Consider the following 16633-nt stretch of genomic DNA (forward strand, 5'->3'; position numbering starts at 1 on the left):
ACACAAATAACATGGGAGGCAAATTATCCCAGGAAGGCTGTGGGGGGGATTCCCAGTTAATTAAATTGGAAAACATTATGTTGAATGCCGAGTCAGCAGTACAGTAAGCGTCCAGTTAGGGTTGGCCGTGTGATGGTGATTACTACAGGACAGTCTGTGGGAGAGCCCCACGGTTGTGTCCAACATCCACGCACTTTAGTAATACGTAAAAATAATAGCCACAGAGGCACTAGAGTTCAGGCCTTTCACTGGGCCTTGATGCCTGGACTCCACCCCTGGGTACGTGTCTCCCTTGTTCAACTCCCTCTTCCGGAGGACTGTTCTTTCTTTAGAGCCTAGTCCTGAGAACTGGAAGTCATTTGCTCCTTTAAGATTGATTGACTGAATTAGAGATGGGGTGTTTATTTATTTAGAGACAGGGTCTTGTTTTGCTGCCCAGGCTATTCACAGACACACTGCAGCCTCAAACTCCTGGCCTCAAGTGATCCTCTTGCCTCAACCTCCCAAGTAACTGGGAATACAGGTGTGTGCCATGGCACCCAGCCCACTTGCTCTTTTTAAAGGTAACAGCACACCTCCATTCTGACACACTATTTGCAGGTCTGGGGTTTGTTTCTCCCAGGCAATCTGATTCCCATGTTTCTGGGAAAGCCTCATAGGATGCACCAAGTATTGGCCACAAAATCCACAGCAACATGCTAACTGCAAATTATTTTCTCTTTGTTACAGCAGAACTTCAAGTTACTGTGTTTCTACAAAACTATATTCTAGCAATAACGTTTTTTCCCCATTCATTCAAAAAATGTGTTTGCTCAATGTCTGCTGCGTGTGCCAGGCACCATTCTAGGTGTTGGGAATATGGTGGTGAGCAGGGCAGTCTAGGCTTTAGTCCGGGAACAAGTGAACATAACCCTTCAGTAATTTCAGGTATTGTAAGTACTATGGAAAAAAATAAAAGATAATGGGACAGACATGATGAGGAGCTACAGATGTTGATCAGGGAAGCCTCTCTCAGTCTGAACTGAGATACCTGAAGATACAGGGGGTTCAGAGGCAGGGAAGGGACAGTAAGTGCAAAGGCACTGAGGGAGAAACAAGCACAGCCTTTCAATAACCAGAAAGGGCATCTGTGCATTGTGTAGCAAAAAAGAGAAAGAGAGGTATAAGCTATGAGGACAGGGCATGGATTTCAGTCAGAATGGCACAGGATGGGGAATTACCAAAGGGGTTTGAGCAGGGGTCATGTTCTAATTCACGCTTTTAAGACATCACTTTGGCTGCTGTACAGAAAATGGGCTAAAGTGGAAGCACTTTTATGCAGCTCAGAGAGACTTGGTTTTATACCTGCACAGCTATGCTATTACAGTGTATTTAAATATTAATATTTATTGACTGATTACAGCTTAATAAGGGTTACAGTAAACACCTGGTCCTTTCCCTAGACAGTTACAAAGGCAAAGATGATAACAGATACAGAGGGCAGGCCGGGGGATTCTGAGCACCTTCCTTAGGACTCTCGACAGCAGGAGTAAGTAGAAGGCAACTCCGTGCTCACCCTGAGAAAAACACCATTCTTGGTGGCAATTTTTTCTTTTGTGCTTTCCTTGAGTAAACGAATACCGAACAACATTCCAGCAACAACACTTGGTCTGTTCTCATGTACATCAAACAGTCTGGTAAATTATAAAGGAATAAAACCTGCTCAAATATGTGCACTCCAGTAGGGAACATACTACCAACAGAAATCATTATCAGTAATGTGGCTGAAGAAGAAATGAGATCAGTTATGAAGACAGGTCAGATATTTTGTATAGAACAACCTGCTTGAGTGAAGAAGCATTTGACAGAATCACTTGGGAAAGGAAATTCCTGAAAAATTACCAATTTTGGATCTGGTTCCTACAAACTGCCCAGGGAGAGATATGAACAGTCAGAAGTATCATCTTATAATAACTCAATCCAATATTTCATTTCATTTACTTCAAGAATATAATCAGGTGTGGATTAGTCTCTCACTTAAAAACCCAACAAAAACAAGTGATGTACATGGTCACCAGGAGAAGAAAACAAAGCTATCTGTCCATCTGTCTATCCGTCCATCCACCTGCTACCTTCTGGCTCCTTCCATGGATATCTAGGAGTGGCTACTGCTAGGCACTGGGCAAGGCATGGAGATCCAGTGTAGACATGAGAATCTAAGCCCTTGTCCTCCTGTGGACACTGAGTGACTAATCACCCAATCAATTAACTAGTGAAAGATAAGTGTCCCAACCTGAACCTGTTGCACTGAGGCTGACATGAAGAAGTAGCAGCTAGATACATCCCAGTACTATTTAGAGAAAACAGCACAGCTGACAACGGGACATTTGACATCATGCCTCGCTGGTTGTGCTCCCTAAGAGAAAAGCAAAGGGAAAGGCCCAGAAAGAGATAAGCTGTTATAAGAGGTTTCCCTCAGATGTTATGACATACACTTCTTCTGCCCCTCACACAGGCTGATTCCCTCTCACACTTGGAAAAACAGCCATACCGTATCAGCCCGTACCTGACAGTGATGAGCCTCTTTCTCTGGGCGCGTCTCCATTTTCTGTGCTTACTTTTCCAGAATCACTCCTGGCATGTTCACCGTTGGTTAAATCTGTTTTTTCGGGAGTTGTTGGTTTGCTCTGTGCCTGACTGTGCTTCAAACGAATGAACTTTGGGGATACTGCTGCAGCTTGGATCACAGGGGACTGGGGTTTTGACTGGATTGGTTTTTCCAGTTCTCTGGCCTCCTGCAACTAAAAGGCAACAAAAGGGGGATACAGCATTTTGGTAAGGAAGAAAAATTACGCCAGCCTATTACTTAAAAAATTTCTTGGGCTGGGCGCGGTGGTTAACGCCTATAATTTCAGCATTTTGGAAGGCTGAGGCAGCAGGAATTCTTGAGCCCAGGAGTTCAAGACCAACCTGGGCAACATGGTGAAACTCTGTCTCTACAGAAAATAAAAAAATTAGTTGGGTGTGGTGGCACATGCCTGTAGTCCCAGCTACTTGGGAGGCTGAGGTGGGAAGATTGCTTGAGCTGGGAAGGTCAAGCCTTCAGTGAGCCATGATCATGTCACTGCGCTCCAGCTTGGGCAACAGAACAAGACCCTCTCTCCAAAAAAAAAAAAAAAAAAAAGAAAGAAAGAAAGAAAGAAAGAAAAATTCCAGCCAAAAGGATAACACATTTAAGAGGAAATAAATTCCTTTGACAGTCTCCAAACAAATTCTGAACACCAATTTCAAAACCCGTTAGTTTCTCTGATTTTTAAAGCAAGAACAAAAGCACAGTACAGAGAATCCACAGAAAGAAGGGGAAACTTTAAGATGCTAGTGAATCTTCATAGGCACCAAGGTCACACATGATAGACTTCAGAGAGCAATGATGTCCTGCCCCTAGCACGTAAATGCTGTCACTCACCACTTGGTTTTCCATGCGGGTGAAAATGACGTTCAGCATCTGAGTAAGGGTAGCCTTGGCAGTGGTTTGATTGATGAGATTTTTGCTGGCCAAATAGATATTGTAACATGTTCTCACTGTCTGCAGGATAGTACCCTCATGAATTTCAATGTGTGGGGAAGTCACTGCGGTCAGAAGAGCCTAAAATAGAAATCCGTGACCTTCATCATCAGGAACGCACATCACCTTCCTGCCCTCCTATGGCCACACTTTTCTAGAGGGTCTGGTTTTGTTTTTCTTTTCTGTGTGCTTTTTTAAAATAAATTGTAAGATGGCTCTGCAAATTAAACTAGGTGATTATTATGAAGAGCCAACTCCTATGGCTGTTAGTTGAAAAACAATGAACAGTTCTATGAAATCCAAATCACTCGAAACAATTAAATTGTGTTGAAGCAGGCTTTCTACTGGCTCACTTTTTAAAAAGCCAAACTTCCAGCCAGGCAGGGTGGCTCACTTGAGGTCAGGAGTTCAAGACCAGCCTGGCCAACATGGTAAAACCCCATCTCCATTAAAAATATAAAAATAATCCACGAGTGGTGGTGCACACCTGTAGTCCCAGCTACTCGGGAGGATGAGGAACAAGAATTGCTTGAACCTGTGAGGTGGAGTTTGCAGCGAGCCGAGACTGCACCACTGCACTCCAGCCTAGGTGACAGAGCAAGACTATGTCTCAAAAAAAAAAAAAAAAAGCCAAACTTCTGAATTTTAATACTGATTGAAAAACCTACAATGAATAATACAGACAATTATCTCATGACATATAACACTCCAACGTGATCTCACCCAGATTAATCAGAAAATATACGTTTTGATGGTGGTCAGTTTCCCAATTCCCTGGTGGGTTTTCAAGGGAGCTTTAAGAAAGGTTTATCTAGCATGGAGCCCTCCCCTCATAATGTTAATACTTTCAGGACTTAATATTTGGATCCTTGGCTACACCCGTCCTGATCCTGTTCTCAGAGAAGCCGATGGTACTATCCGTGCCAAACCATTCCTGGCAGCAGAAATCAAACAGGGAAGTAGGACAGAGGCAAGTCAGAGATAAGAATATCAACAAAGACCCACTGAGAAACCCAGACTGGGAATCCAGGGTTAACCAGAGGATTTCAAGACGATTTAATTCACAAGAAATTTACATTGTTATTAGCTGAACAGTTTACTTTGAAAACACACCTGGTTCCATTTTTTCTTGTCTCAGTCCACGCTAATAAATTCTGACACCTAACAAAAGATCTAAGTGATGCTTAAATCTTTCTGTTCCACCTCAGCACCACCTGAGACAACTAACACATGGTAAATTAGAAATCCAGATTCCCACAGGGACATGCTTTCTAATTTAAAAACCAGACAGGCAAACAAATAGGCATACCTTAATTATTTGTAATTGAACCCCTTCATCAGTCTGAGGGCCCTGAAAACAATTGCAAATAGTTTCAACAATTCTGTCGATCAGCCGCTTCCCAGGGGCTCCACTGTCGGGGGCGTTGCCAGTGATGTGCCCATATGCGATGAGTTTCTAAAGAGAGAAAAAACAGAGATTATGAATTTCTGCTTGGCCAGGACTGAGGCCTTCGTGGCAGCCCACAAGAGCAAAAGACAGGCACTTCCAGTTCCTACAGAGTCCTCTGCTCCCCAGGAGCCAGGCAGGCATAACCACTCTGTGACTGCAACCTTCGTCCTGTCACCTGACAGCAAAAGATGCCTGCAATGGTGACACAGTGTCCGATGAAAAATGCAAGGTATAGAGCACTCCCCAGTACGCAACCATCTCTGCAAGCCTGAGGAATTAATAGCTACACATACTCAAGACAGAGAGATGATTAGCGGTTGTCTAGAGTTAGGGGGGCGGCGTAGGGAGACATAGGGAGTGATTGTCAATGATAACATAAAAATGGCCTAAAGTTAGGTTGTGGTAATGGTTGCACAACTCTGTCAATAAACTAAAAATCACGAAATTTTGTGTGTGTGTGTGTGTGTGTGTGTGTGTGTGTGTGTGTGTGTGTGTATATATATATATTTTTTTTTTTTTAGACAGGGTCTCACTCTGTTACCTAGGCTGGAATGAAGAGGTACGGTCATGGCTCACTGATGCCTCCACCTCCCAGGCTCAAGCAATCCTCCTACCTCAGCCTCTCGAGTAGCTGGGACCACAGGCACATGCCACCAAGCTAGTTTAATTTTTCTTTATTCTTTGTAGAGATGGGGTCTTGCTATGTTGCTCAGATTGGTCCCGAACTCTTGGGCTCAAGCAATCCTCCTGCCTGTAATCTCAAAGTGTTGGGATTACAGATGTGAGCCACCAAGCCTGGCTTGAATTACACTTTAAATGGATGAATTGTATGCATGTTAATTTTATCTCAAAAAGCTGTTAAAATTTATATATATATATATATATATGAATATGTATTTTCTTTCAATGGAAAGATATCTAAGAAACTAATAACGTGGTTGCTTGAGGGAGGAGAACTAAGTAGCTGTGAGCTGGGGTGGGACTAAGATACTCTGTAGTATATCTTTTCATTTTTTCAATGTTGAATCCTGTCAGTGTATTTTCTATCCCAAAAATTAATGTAAAAACTTTATCTGCATAAAAATAACTGCATTTCACACCTACATCAATAGTAGTGTGTGTCACCCACGAGCAGCTGCTTGGAACCTGCCCTCTCTGAGAGGTTACAGATTGGTCTGTGCCACCTCACTCACAACCGGGATGTCAGCATGGAGGACAGAGCTGGAAGGAACCTCAAAGGTCAGCAGCAGGATGATTTCTAAGCCTGGCTGATAAACAAAATCACCTGAGGGAGCTCACTAAAAACACAGGTTCCTGGATTCCGACCCAGACCTACTGAAGCAGAACTTCCAGGTGGAGCCCAGGAATCAGTGTTTTTCTCCAAGCTATCCAGGTTATACTGATGGTTGATCAGATAAAAGAATCACGCATCTGGCACATATACATGTGAACTCTAAGGCATTCTCTGCCTCCAGTGACTTGGTGAAGACTCCTAAAACTGCTGTTCTGTTCTTTCCCCTTTTTGGCTTCTACTGGTCACATGCTTCTGCCCACACCAGGTGGACTCAGGTTCCTGAGGTTACCTATAGAGCAGCCACCACTGTGAGAGGAAGACTGGCCGCTCTGCAGAGGTCCGACATGGTTTCTCAATGGCTTTTCCCCTTCCTTAGCTAGTGAAGTATCACCACTCAATAAGCAGAAAGAAAAATGGATTGAGAGAGTGGCTGAGAGTAGAAATGCAATACTACTGGATGGAGTGACTGAAGGAGCAGGAGAGAGGCCTGCGCACACTCTGCTGCTCAAGTCCAACCCCCAGATCTCCAGGTGGGGGGTGTGGCCTGTGAAGGGCAAGTCCAGATACCCTTTACCTCACCCCTCACATTACTGCTGCAGGTGCAGGCTTCCTAGGAGGGCAGGGCTGTCTACCTGGAAAATGAGCTCTGGTTTTGACATTGCTCGTTCTTACATCTAACAGACTCAAGTCTGTTTTGTGCACTGTATTGCAAGTGGGGTGGTCTAGGAACTCCTCCAATGTGAATGCTGAAAAGTAGGCTGCAATACTGATGCCACAAAGCAAGCTGGACATGGATTACTACTTTCGTACTTTAACTAAAGTATGAAAAGGACAAGGCTGGGCACGGTGGCTCACGCTTGTAATCCCAGCACTTTGGGAGGCCGAGGCGGGCGGATCACGAGGTCAGGAGATCGAGACCACGGTGAAACCCCGTCTCTACTAAAAATACAAAAAATTAGCCGGGCGTGGTGGCGGGCGCCTGTAGTCCCAGCTACTCAGAGAGGCTGAGGCAGGAGAATGGCGTGAACCCGGGAGGCGGAGCTTGCAGTGAGCCGAGATTGCCGCAAAGGACCCCAGCCGGGGGAAAAAAAAAACCCCGCCCAAAAAAAAAAAAAAAAAAAAAAAAAAAAAGAAAAGGACAGAAAGTATCCTCCCCTCTACAGACTCCTTAAGGAGCACATTACTCTTCAAATCAGAAAGGGTTTTAAGTATGACTTCCCCCCTCATCTGTGCAGTGAGACAAGGCCAGGAGAAAGGAGAGTTCCTGTATCCTGTGGACCTTTCTGGTTCTACTTTCTCATCCTTCCTTGTGACAGACCCTGTTCTGGGCACTGGGGATACAATAGTAAGACAAACGTAATTATTTTTCTTATAGAGTCTATATTCTCCAGGGAGGCGCACCAAAGCTCAAAGTCCTAACTGGGGCCTACGGGGCTGTGTGTGACTTGTAGATACTGCCCCTTATCTCCCACTATCCCCCAGGTAGATGTCCCCACCTTGTTCCTTGCTAACACAATGAGCGGTGGGAAGACGGACAGGGAGGGAGGCCTCTAGGCAGCTGGCCCACTGACACATGAGTCAGGGCTTGCACAGGGACATTCTGTCATGGAGGGGAAGATGAAGATGATGACAATATAATACACTATAACAGGCCTTTATAGGACTCACTGCATGAAGGAAAATGCTATGTGGTTGGTTTCTTGGTACAGAATAGGACATACTTGGTAATAAACAGAGGTTGGAGTAAGTAAGCTATATGACAAGTTATCCCACCCACATGAATGAATATATTTGGTACAAATTAAGTCTTCTACCTCACTGGTCTCTTCTGAAGTTGGTTCTACTTACTTTGCCTCAGTGATAGGAATCCAAAGAGTCACCTCTGACCAGAGAAACTGAGGCATGTCTCCAAGGAGGCTTGCACGGAGATGTTCACTATAACCCTGTGTGTGAGTGCCTCTGTACAGGGGAGCGAGAGATGGAATGGTGGCATGACACGTCATATGCCAGTCAAAAGAAATGCACTAGATCCACATGGAGCGATATAGCTAGAGCCTAATAACGGTGTTGAATGTAAAAAGCTGCAGAGAAACTTGTACAAGTGATATCACTTATTGAAAAAAAAGAGAAGAAATAAAATTATACACCTAAACAGGCAACTGGATTTGGGGCTGGTGGCCCAAGGAACTTCATTTTATCTGTAAAGTTCTAAAAACTTTTTAACAGAGGATGTAGTCATGTACAACTTATATAATTAAAAATTGATTTTTCATTGTGCATTTAAAAAATCAAAAGTTTTCTGGAAATAAGAGCTAAAAGATAATGTTTGTGGTATAAACAGGGCAGCTTAGATTAATGGTTTCCTACAGCCTTCACTGGGATGTAAAAAGAAAATGTTAGAATTTTATTTATATTTTTCCAACTGTCCTTTCAAAGTTGTATTTTTGTATGCTTTACAATATATATACTTTATTTATTTATTTATTTTGAGATGGGGTCTCACTCTGTCACCCAGGCTGGAGTGCAGTGGCACGATCTCTGCTCATTGCAACCTCTGCCTCCCAGGCTCAAGTGATCCTCCCGCCTCAGCCTCCTGAGTAGTTGGAACCACAGGCGCATGCCACTATGCTTGGCTAATTTTTTGTATTTTTAGTAGAGGTGCCCCATGTTGCCCAGGCTGGTCTTAAACCCCTGAGCTCAGGGAATCCACCTGCCTCGGCCTTCCAAAGTGCTGGGATTACAGGCGTGAGCTACTGCGCCTGGCCATATATATACTTTAATAACAGGAACATGTGTAAATAGTTTTTTGTAGAAATGAGGTCTTCCTATGTTGAGCTCAAACTCCTGAACTCAAGCAATCCTTCCACCTTGGCCTCCCAAAGCACTGGGATTATAGGCGTGAACCATCATGCCCAACCCATAACTTTATTTTAATTTTTGGAGGCAGAGTCTCACTCTGTCGCCCAGGCTGGAGTGCAGTGACACAATCCCGGCTCACTGCAACCTCCATCTCCTGGGTTCAAGTGATTCTCCTGCCTCAGCCTCCCAAGTAGCTGGGATTATAGGCACGTGCTACCACACCCAGCTAATTGTTTGTATTTTTAGCAGAGACGGGGTCTCACCATGTTGCCTAAGCTGGTCTTGAACTCCTGAGCTCAGGCAATCTGCCCATCTCGGCCTCCCAAAGTGCTGGGATTACAGGCGTGAGCTACCGCACCAGGCCCTAACCTATAATTTTAAATTAAAGAAATATGAATATATTGGCAGGATATCCTCAAAAATGGTTTTGCTATTCACTTGAGGCCAGGAGTTTGAGACCAGCCTGGGCAACAGAGTAAGACCCCGGTCTCTACAAAAAGTAAAAAAAAATAACTAGCTGGGTGTGGCGGCACACACCTGTAGTCCCAGCTACTCAAGAGGCTGAGGTGGGAGGATTACATGAGTCCAGGAGTTTGAGGCTGCAGTGAGCTATGACCAAGCCACTGCACTCTAGTCTGGGCAACAGAGTGAGACCCTGTCACTAAAAAAAAAAAAAAAGAAAAAAGAAAAAAACTGGCTGGGCACAGTGGTTCACGCCTGTAATCCTAACACTTTAGGAAGCCAAGGTGGGCTTAAGCTCAGGAGTTCAGGACCAGCCTGGACAACATGGCAAAACCTTGCCTTTACAAAAAATAGAAAAATTAGCCCGTGGTCCCAGCTACTTGGGAGGCTGAGGTGGGAGGATCACCTGAGCCTGGGGAAGTCGGGGTTATAGGAAGCCTGATCACGCCACTGCACTCCAGCCTAGGTAAAAGAATGAAACGTGAGACCCTATCTTTCTCTAAAAAAAAAAATATATATATATATATATATATATATATAATTGATATGTGACCAGAAAAACTTGGGGACCACTTAGTAGCTTAGACAAGACTGACCTTAACCCCCCTTACATTGAGCCCTGGCTGTGGGGAAGTGTGTAGCAGACCAAATGCTGGAGAAAGGGAAGACAGAATCTTTTTCACCTGGTAGAAGCAAGCCACAGGGGAAGCCTCCAGGCTTCTCCCAGTGGAGAGGAAGCCTCCAGGCTTCTCCCAGTGGAGAGGAAGCCTCCAGGCTTCTCCCAGTGGAGAGGAAGCCTGAGCTAACTGTGCTTATGGCAAATCAATCCCAGAAGCACCTTTGCCACTCCTACTGCTGCGCCAAGCTCAAAGAATGGCAGGGCATAGCACTGATGTATCTGCAGCTGGTTTCAATTCTGCCCAAACCAAACTTTACCCCCAGATGCTGGCCTTCCATTTCCAAGACAGAGGTTACCTCGCCCACACTGGGAAAAGCCAGTCAAACAGGCTTGGCAAGGGCAGCCACCATAGGGAAGTACATTTTTTCCATTCAGTAGCCCAGGGAGCACCGAGCCACTTTCTCATGTCATAAAAAGGATGACTCATTTTGTATACTAAACAAAGAAATCCTAGTGTACCTATTACATCTCAGAGAATCTATTACATCTCAGAGAACTTCCATTCCTTTCTGTGTGTGTTTTTTTCCTTTTTTTAAAAGAGACAGGGTCTTGCTTTGTCACTCAGGCTAGAGTTAGGTGTCACCATCACGGCTCACTGTAGCCTCAACCTCCTGGGCCCAAGCAATTCTCCTGCCTCTGCCTTCTGAGTAACTGGGACTAAAGGTGTGCACTACACAGCCCAGCTAACTTTTTATTTTTACTTTACTTCGTAGAGATAGGGTCTCAATATGTTGCCCAGGCTGTTCTCAAATACCTGGCCTCAAGTGATCCTCCTGCCTCAAAGTGCTGGGATTACAGGCGTGAGCCACTGCACTCAGCCAGAACTTCCATTCTAAAAAGAGAGATAACCATACCCCATAAGACTCAAGATTCACAGTGGGTTGAAACAAGGCAGGGTGTCAGTGTTTCCATTTGAAATCATACTGAGATGCAAGGAGTTCCAGAAACAAACAATTTCTGTTATTAAACAGCCAGAACCACATGGCTACAGTTAAGAGCAGAGGCCAGTTAAGAGCAGCAACCTTTTTCCATAAAGGGCCACATACTAAATTTTTAGGCTCTGAGGGTCATTTGGTCTCCATTATAGCTACTCCACTAGGTCACAGTAGCAGGAAGGCAGCCACAGGTAATACATAAACGAATGGGCAAAGCTGTTGCTACAGACTGAGAGTTTGTGTCCCCCTAAAATTTGTATGTTGAAGCCTTAAGCCTGCAATGTGATGGTATTAGGAGGTTGGGCCTTTGGGAAATAATCAGGCTTAGATGCAGTCGTGAGGGTAGGGCCCTCATGACAGGATTAGTGTCCTATAAGAAGAAACCAGAAACCTAGCTCTCTCTCCATGACACGTGAGAACACAGCTGTCTGTAGCCAGAAAGAGTGTACCCTCACCAGGAACCAAATCAGCCAGTACCTTGATCTTATACTGCCTAGCTTTCAAAACTGTAAGAAATAAATGTCTGTTGTTGAAGACATCCAGTCTGTGATACTGTTACACCAACCCAAGCAGACTAAGACAGCTGTGTTCCAATAAAACTTTATTTGCAAAAGCAGACAGTAGACCAGATTTGGCTCATGGGCTAAAGCTGATGACCCCTGGTTAAGAACACAGACACTCTGTGTTCTTAGACTGTCAAGAAGTCCTAGAAACCCGCTGGACACAGTGGCTCACGTTTGTAATCCCCAAACTTTGGGAGGCCAAGGCGGGAGGATCACTTGAGCTCAGGAGTTCGAGACCAGCCTGGGCAACTTGGTGAAACCCTGTCTCTACAAAAAATATAAAAATAAAATTATCTGGGCATGGTTGTGCATGCCTGTGGTCCCAGCTACTTGAGAGGCTGAGGTGGGAGAATCACTTGAGCCTGGGGAGAATCGCTTGACGTTGCAGTGAGCCGCGATCATGCCACTGCACTGCAGCCTACCTTGGACCAGGCTGGTCACTTCATTCCCTAAGCCTTGGTTTCCTTGATTCTAAAATGAGGACAAGAGTAAGTACCTCAGAGGGCTGTCGAAGGGACTACACACGGTACAGTGAATGAAGCACGCAGGGCCCACTATAGGCTAAGAGCTCAATGCATGTCAGCCACTGTTCTTAGAACGTCAATTACATTATCAGCACTCCGTTCAGAAGAAAACCTTAACATTGGGAGAGAACAACTAAAATTCACATTCTGCCAAATCTCCTCAGAACACGTTCACAGCAAAAAATATTTTAGGATAGAAGTAGGACTGAAGCCTGCCATTTAACAATTCTTGGCTCACTGTATGTCTCACATAGGACAATCTGTACAGAATTACACTGAATAACAAAATGGCTTTGCATTTGGAAGAGTTGCTTCCGTGAAGAAACTCTCATCAATTCTCAAGTACATGTAACAAAGAAGAGAGATTAATAGAGTAAATATTAGACCAGAGACGCCAAAAATGTGGCATGCTCACTGCCACTTTGCAGTCCTGTGCCTTGGTAGATAAAACCAATCAATCACAGTACTCTTTCTCCAGAAAGCTGTACACCTCTTTAGACACCTCTTCTACACAGCAATCAGAATACAGAATCTGGTCACCATTCCTGTTCTAGAAAGTATTGGCAAGCTGTGGATCACTTCAACATATTTTTAAAATTTATTAAACTTTATTCATTGATGTGGACTGCCCACTGAGGTCAAGAATAAATGTTCTTTGAGCCAGGCGTGGTAGCTCATGCCTATAATCCCAATTACTTGGGAGGCTGAGGCAGGAGGACTGTTTGAGCCCGGGAGTTAGTGGCTCTAGTGAGCTATGATCAAGGCACTGCACTACAGCCTGGGCAACGGAGTGAGACCCTGACTCAAAATAAACAAAAAAGAGAATAAATGTTCTTTGGGGTAATCAGAAACCTAAGGAGTAGGTCCTGAGCAAAAGTACAAGAACGGTGGGCCAAGAATTAAGAAACCCAAGTTATAGTCCTGTTTCTCGTACTACCTGTATATTACTAGACAAGTCACCTTAACTTCTCTACTCTTGCTTCTTCTTCAGTAAAAGGTAATTTATAAGAAAGTTACTTGTGGCTCTAATTACAGTCAGTCTTCATTATTTGCAGCTATACTTGCAAATGCACCTACTCACTAAAATTTATTTATAAGCCCAAATCAATACTTCTGGGGCTTTTTTGGTCATTTGTCGACATGCACAGAGCAGTGAAAAATTTGAAATCACTTGATGTTCATGTTCCTAACTGAGGTCAAACAAGGCAACACTATGCCTCCTTGTTTCACTCTCCTACTGAAAACAAGTATCTTTTTAGTGGTGCAGTTAGTGCTGTGTTTTTTGCATTTTGGTGCTTTTTGTTGGTGATTTTTCTGTTTACAATGGACCCCAAGGGTGTGCTGATGTGCTTTCCAGTGTTCCTAACAGCAAGAAGGTGGTGATGTGCCTCACAGAGAAATTATGTGTGTTAGATAAGCTTTGTTCAGGCATGTGTCATAGCACCATGGCCCCTGAGTTCAATGTAAATGCATCAACAATAGATATTAGATAGTCTCTTTAAATAGAAACACATGAAGACTAAAGGCTTGCAGGAACCTAACCCTGTAGTTCCTCTAGGAACAAAGATTCAATGTTTGCTAATTCAGTATGGGAAGTGACTTTATAGCACATAACTACCAAAAACAACAGATTCGACCGTCTCTATTTCTCTACTTGATATGAATTTTAATGCCATTAAGAAAGAGGCTTTTGAGACCAGCTTGACCAAAATAGTGAAACCCCATCTGTACTAAAAATACAAAAAATTAGCCAGGCGTGGTGGCGGGTGCATGTAATCTCAGCTACTCGGGAGGCTGAGGCAGGAGAATCCCTTGAACCCGAGAAGCAGACGTTGCAGTGAGCTGAGGTCACGCCACTGCACTCCAGTCGGGGCAACAAGAGCAAACCTCCATCTCCAGAAAAAAAAAAAAAAACACGAGAAAGAAAGAAAGGCTGAGCCAGGTGCAGTGGCTCATGCCTGTAAACCCAGCACTTTGGGAAGCCAAGGCGGTAGGACTGCTTGAGGCCAGAAGTGTAAGACCAGCCTGGGCAACATAGCAAGACTGCATCTCTACGAAATGGAAAAAATAAGAAAGAGGCTGTACAAAAATGCCTTATGTGCCCGTGTGTGTCAAATATTCCAATTAATGCTAAAGGTTTCATTTAGAAAAACATACACAAGACATGAACAAATAAGGTATTTCTAGGGGAAAAAATTTCTGGTTTTAGCTAAAGAGCTCACATCTTTCTCTTTTCCCTCCCTCATGAGATCTCCAAAAAGAATATGTTAAACTGCTCCTTTCTGCATCACCTCTGAGAGCACTGAATGCCAGGGTGGTCCCCAGCATAGTTCTGTGTAAGGACCAACTGTGGCTTGGAGAGAACCCCCTTGACAACACGAAGTTTAAACATGGTACCTGCAAGCAGTCAAGGGATGTGCTGACTACCCTTGGGGACTTGGACTGGCAAGCTAGCTCGAATGGAAGAAAATACTTGTCAGCTTCAATGAAGTTTGCCTTTGGTGGTGCAGCAGTGCCAAGCCTAGGAGAAAAGCAAGAGAGGGTCGGGAGAAGAAATGAATTTTCTACACCTTACTCTAACTTCCCCTTCCATCTGCAACCATTTAATTTAAAGTGCCTGCAAACTATATCCTGGGGCTAGGCATTAAAAGTTGAACACATGCATTAGCAAAAACACCACTAAAGTGCCACATGCAGAGAGCAAGTTCTCTGATTGGCATGCTGAATTAACAACATCCTGGACTGAATCCTGGTGGCAGCCATGCCAGAGCTGTATTTCTGAAATGTGACTAACGGCCTTCCTTACTATGAAGATCAGGAGTAGCCACTCATAGAGCAAGCTGTCCTCACGCCTAAGGAAGCATGCCATACAAGAGACAAGGGCTTTGCCTGTTCTGTTAAGAAAAGATACAGGCCGGGCGCGGTGGCTCACGCTTGTAATCCCAGCACTTTGGGAGGCCAAGGCGGGCGGATCACGAGGTCAGGAGATTGAGACCACACTGAAACCCCGTCTCTACTAAAAATACAAAAAATTAGCCGGGCGTGGTGGCGGGCGCCTGTAGTCCCAGCTACCAGAGAGGCTGAGGCAGGAGAATGGCGTGAACCAGGGAGGCGGAGCTTGCAGTGAGCCGAGATTGCGCCACTGCACTCCAGCCTGGGCGACAGAGCGAGACTCCGTCTCAAAAAAAAAAAAAAAGAAAAGATACAACAGCATTACCTCAATCTCAATCCTTCCTTCCAAGTATACAAGTACTGAGGCAGTAGCCTGTGAACCTAGCATCAGTTCAAATATACACAGAGTTGTGCCGTGTGCCTAGCACCATGCTTGCAGAGTGTGTATCACCCCTGAGGATTAGAAATATGAGATAACAAGCAGAGAAAGGGGCTCCCCCAGTTGCCACCTACTCCCTTCATGCCGTATCTCAGCAAGGAGGTAGTGCTATAGCTTACCTCTGCTTTTCTATTTCTGCTTTAATTTCATCTGGTAAGGAAGGAAGAAAAAACACATTAGGAAAATGCAACATTTATGTAAAGGAAAACTTTACTAAAAGATATTTGGAGACCACTGAAAAGAATTTTAATGAGATGTTTAAATACAAAAATGCTGATATGAAGTGAAAGAAATAATTGTAACAGCAATAATAGCTAACACTTACATGGAGTGACTGGCTAGGCATTACTGTGATTATGTGTTTTAGCTCATTTAGCCCTCACAACAATCCTGTGAGGTCCGTACTATTATTATATCCATCTCATTTAGAGGAGGGTTTCTCAGCCTTGGCACCACTGACATTTGGGAATGAAGAATTCTTTGTTATGAGGCTGCCCTGTGCACTCTAGGATATTGAGTAGCATCCCTGTCCTCCATCCACTGGATACCAAGAGCACCCCTGACCCCTCTGCCATCTCGAAAACCAAAAACGTCTGTAGACATTGCCAAGTGTCTCCTGAGCAAAACTGCTCTTGATGAGAAGCAATGATTTTGATGAGGAAACCAAGGCACAGGAGGTTAGGTAACTTGGCTACTGTTGCACATCAAGAACTAGGGAGCCAGAATTTGAATGGAGGCTTTCTGGCTCTACAGCCACATTCTTACCTGTTCCTTGTTCTGCAGAATGCATGTTCATGACAGTTAGCTGACACAATAACATGGTAATATCACAACATCTCAACTGTGTGCAAATATGCATAGAAGACTAGAAACCAATATAACAAAGTATTGAAACCAATAAAATATTGAAAGTTGTCTAAGTAGTGGGATGATGATTTTTTTTCTTTTTTCACGCTTTCTTTGATAAGCATATATACTTTTTCTTAATCAGC

General features: G+C 44.2%; 1 protein-coding gene across 3 annotated transcripts in view; it reads right to left on the reverse strand.

The window, feature by feature from the left end:
* Positions 1–16633, reverse strand: part of ARFGEF2 (ADP ribosylation factor guanine nucleotide exchange factor 2) — a 115559-nt gene that overhangs the window by 81563 nt on the left and 17363 nt on the right. For all 3 annotated transcript variants that reach the window (XM_032142285.2, XM_032142284.2, XM_058432751.1), the window contains exons 2-6: positions 15761–15791; positions 14708–14831; positions 4854–5000; positions 3446–3625; positions 2546–2780 (exon numbers count right to left, since the gene is read on the reverse strand). In XM_032142285.2, the coding sequence (XP_031998176.1) occupies positions 2546–2780; positions 3446–3625; positions 4854–5000; positions 14708–14831; positions 15761–15791 (717 nt within the window). The remainder of the gene's footprint in view (positions 1–2545; positions 2781–3445; positions 3626–4853; positions 5001–14707; positions 14832–15760; positions 15792–16633) is intronic.

This window comes from Hylobates moloch, unplaced genomic scaffold, assembly GCF_009828535.3.
Source record: "Hylobates moloch isolate HMO894 unplaced genomic scaffold, HMol_V3 SCAFFOLD_21, whole genome shotgun sequence".
Classification (NCBI taxonomy): Eukaryota; Metazoa; Chordata; class Mammalia; order Primates; family Hylobatidae; genus Hylobates; species Hylobates moloch.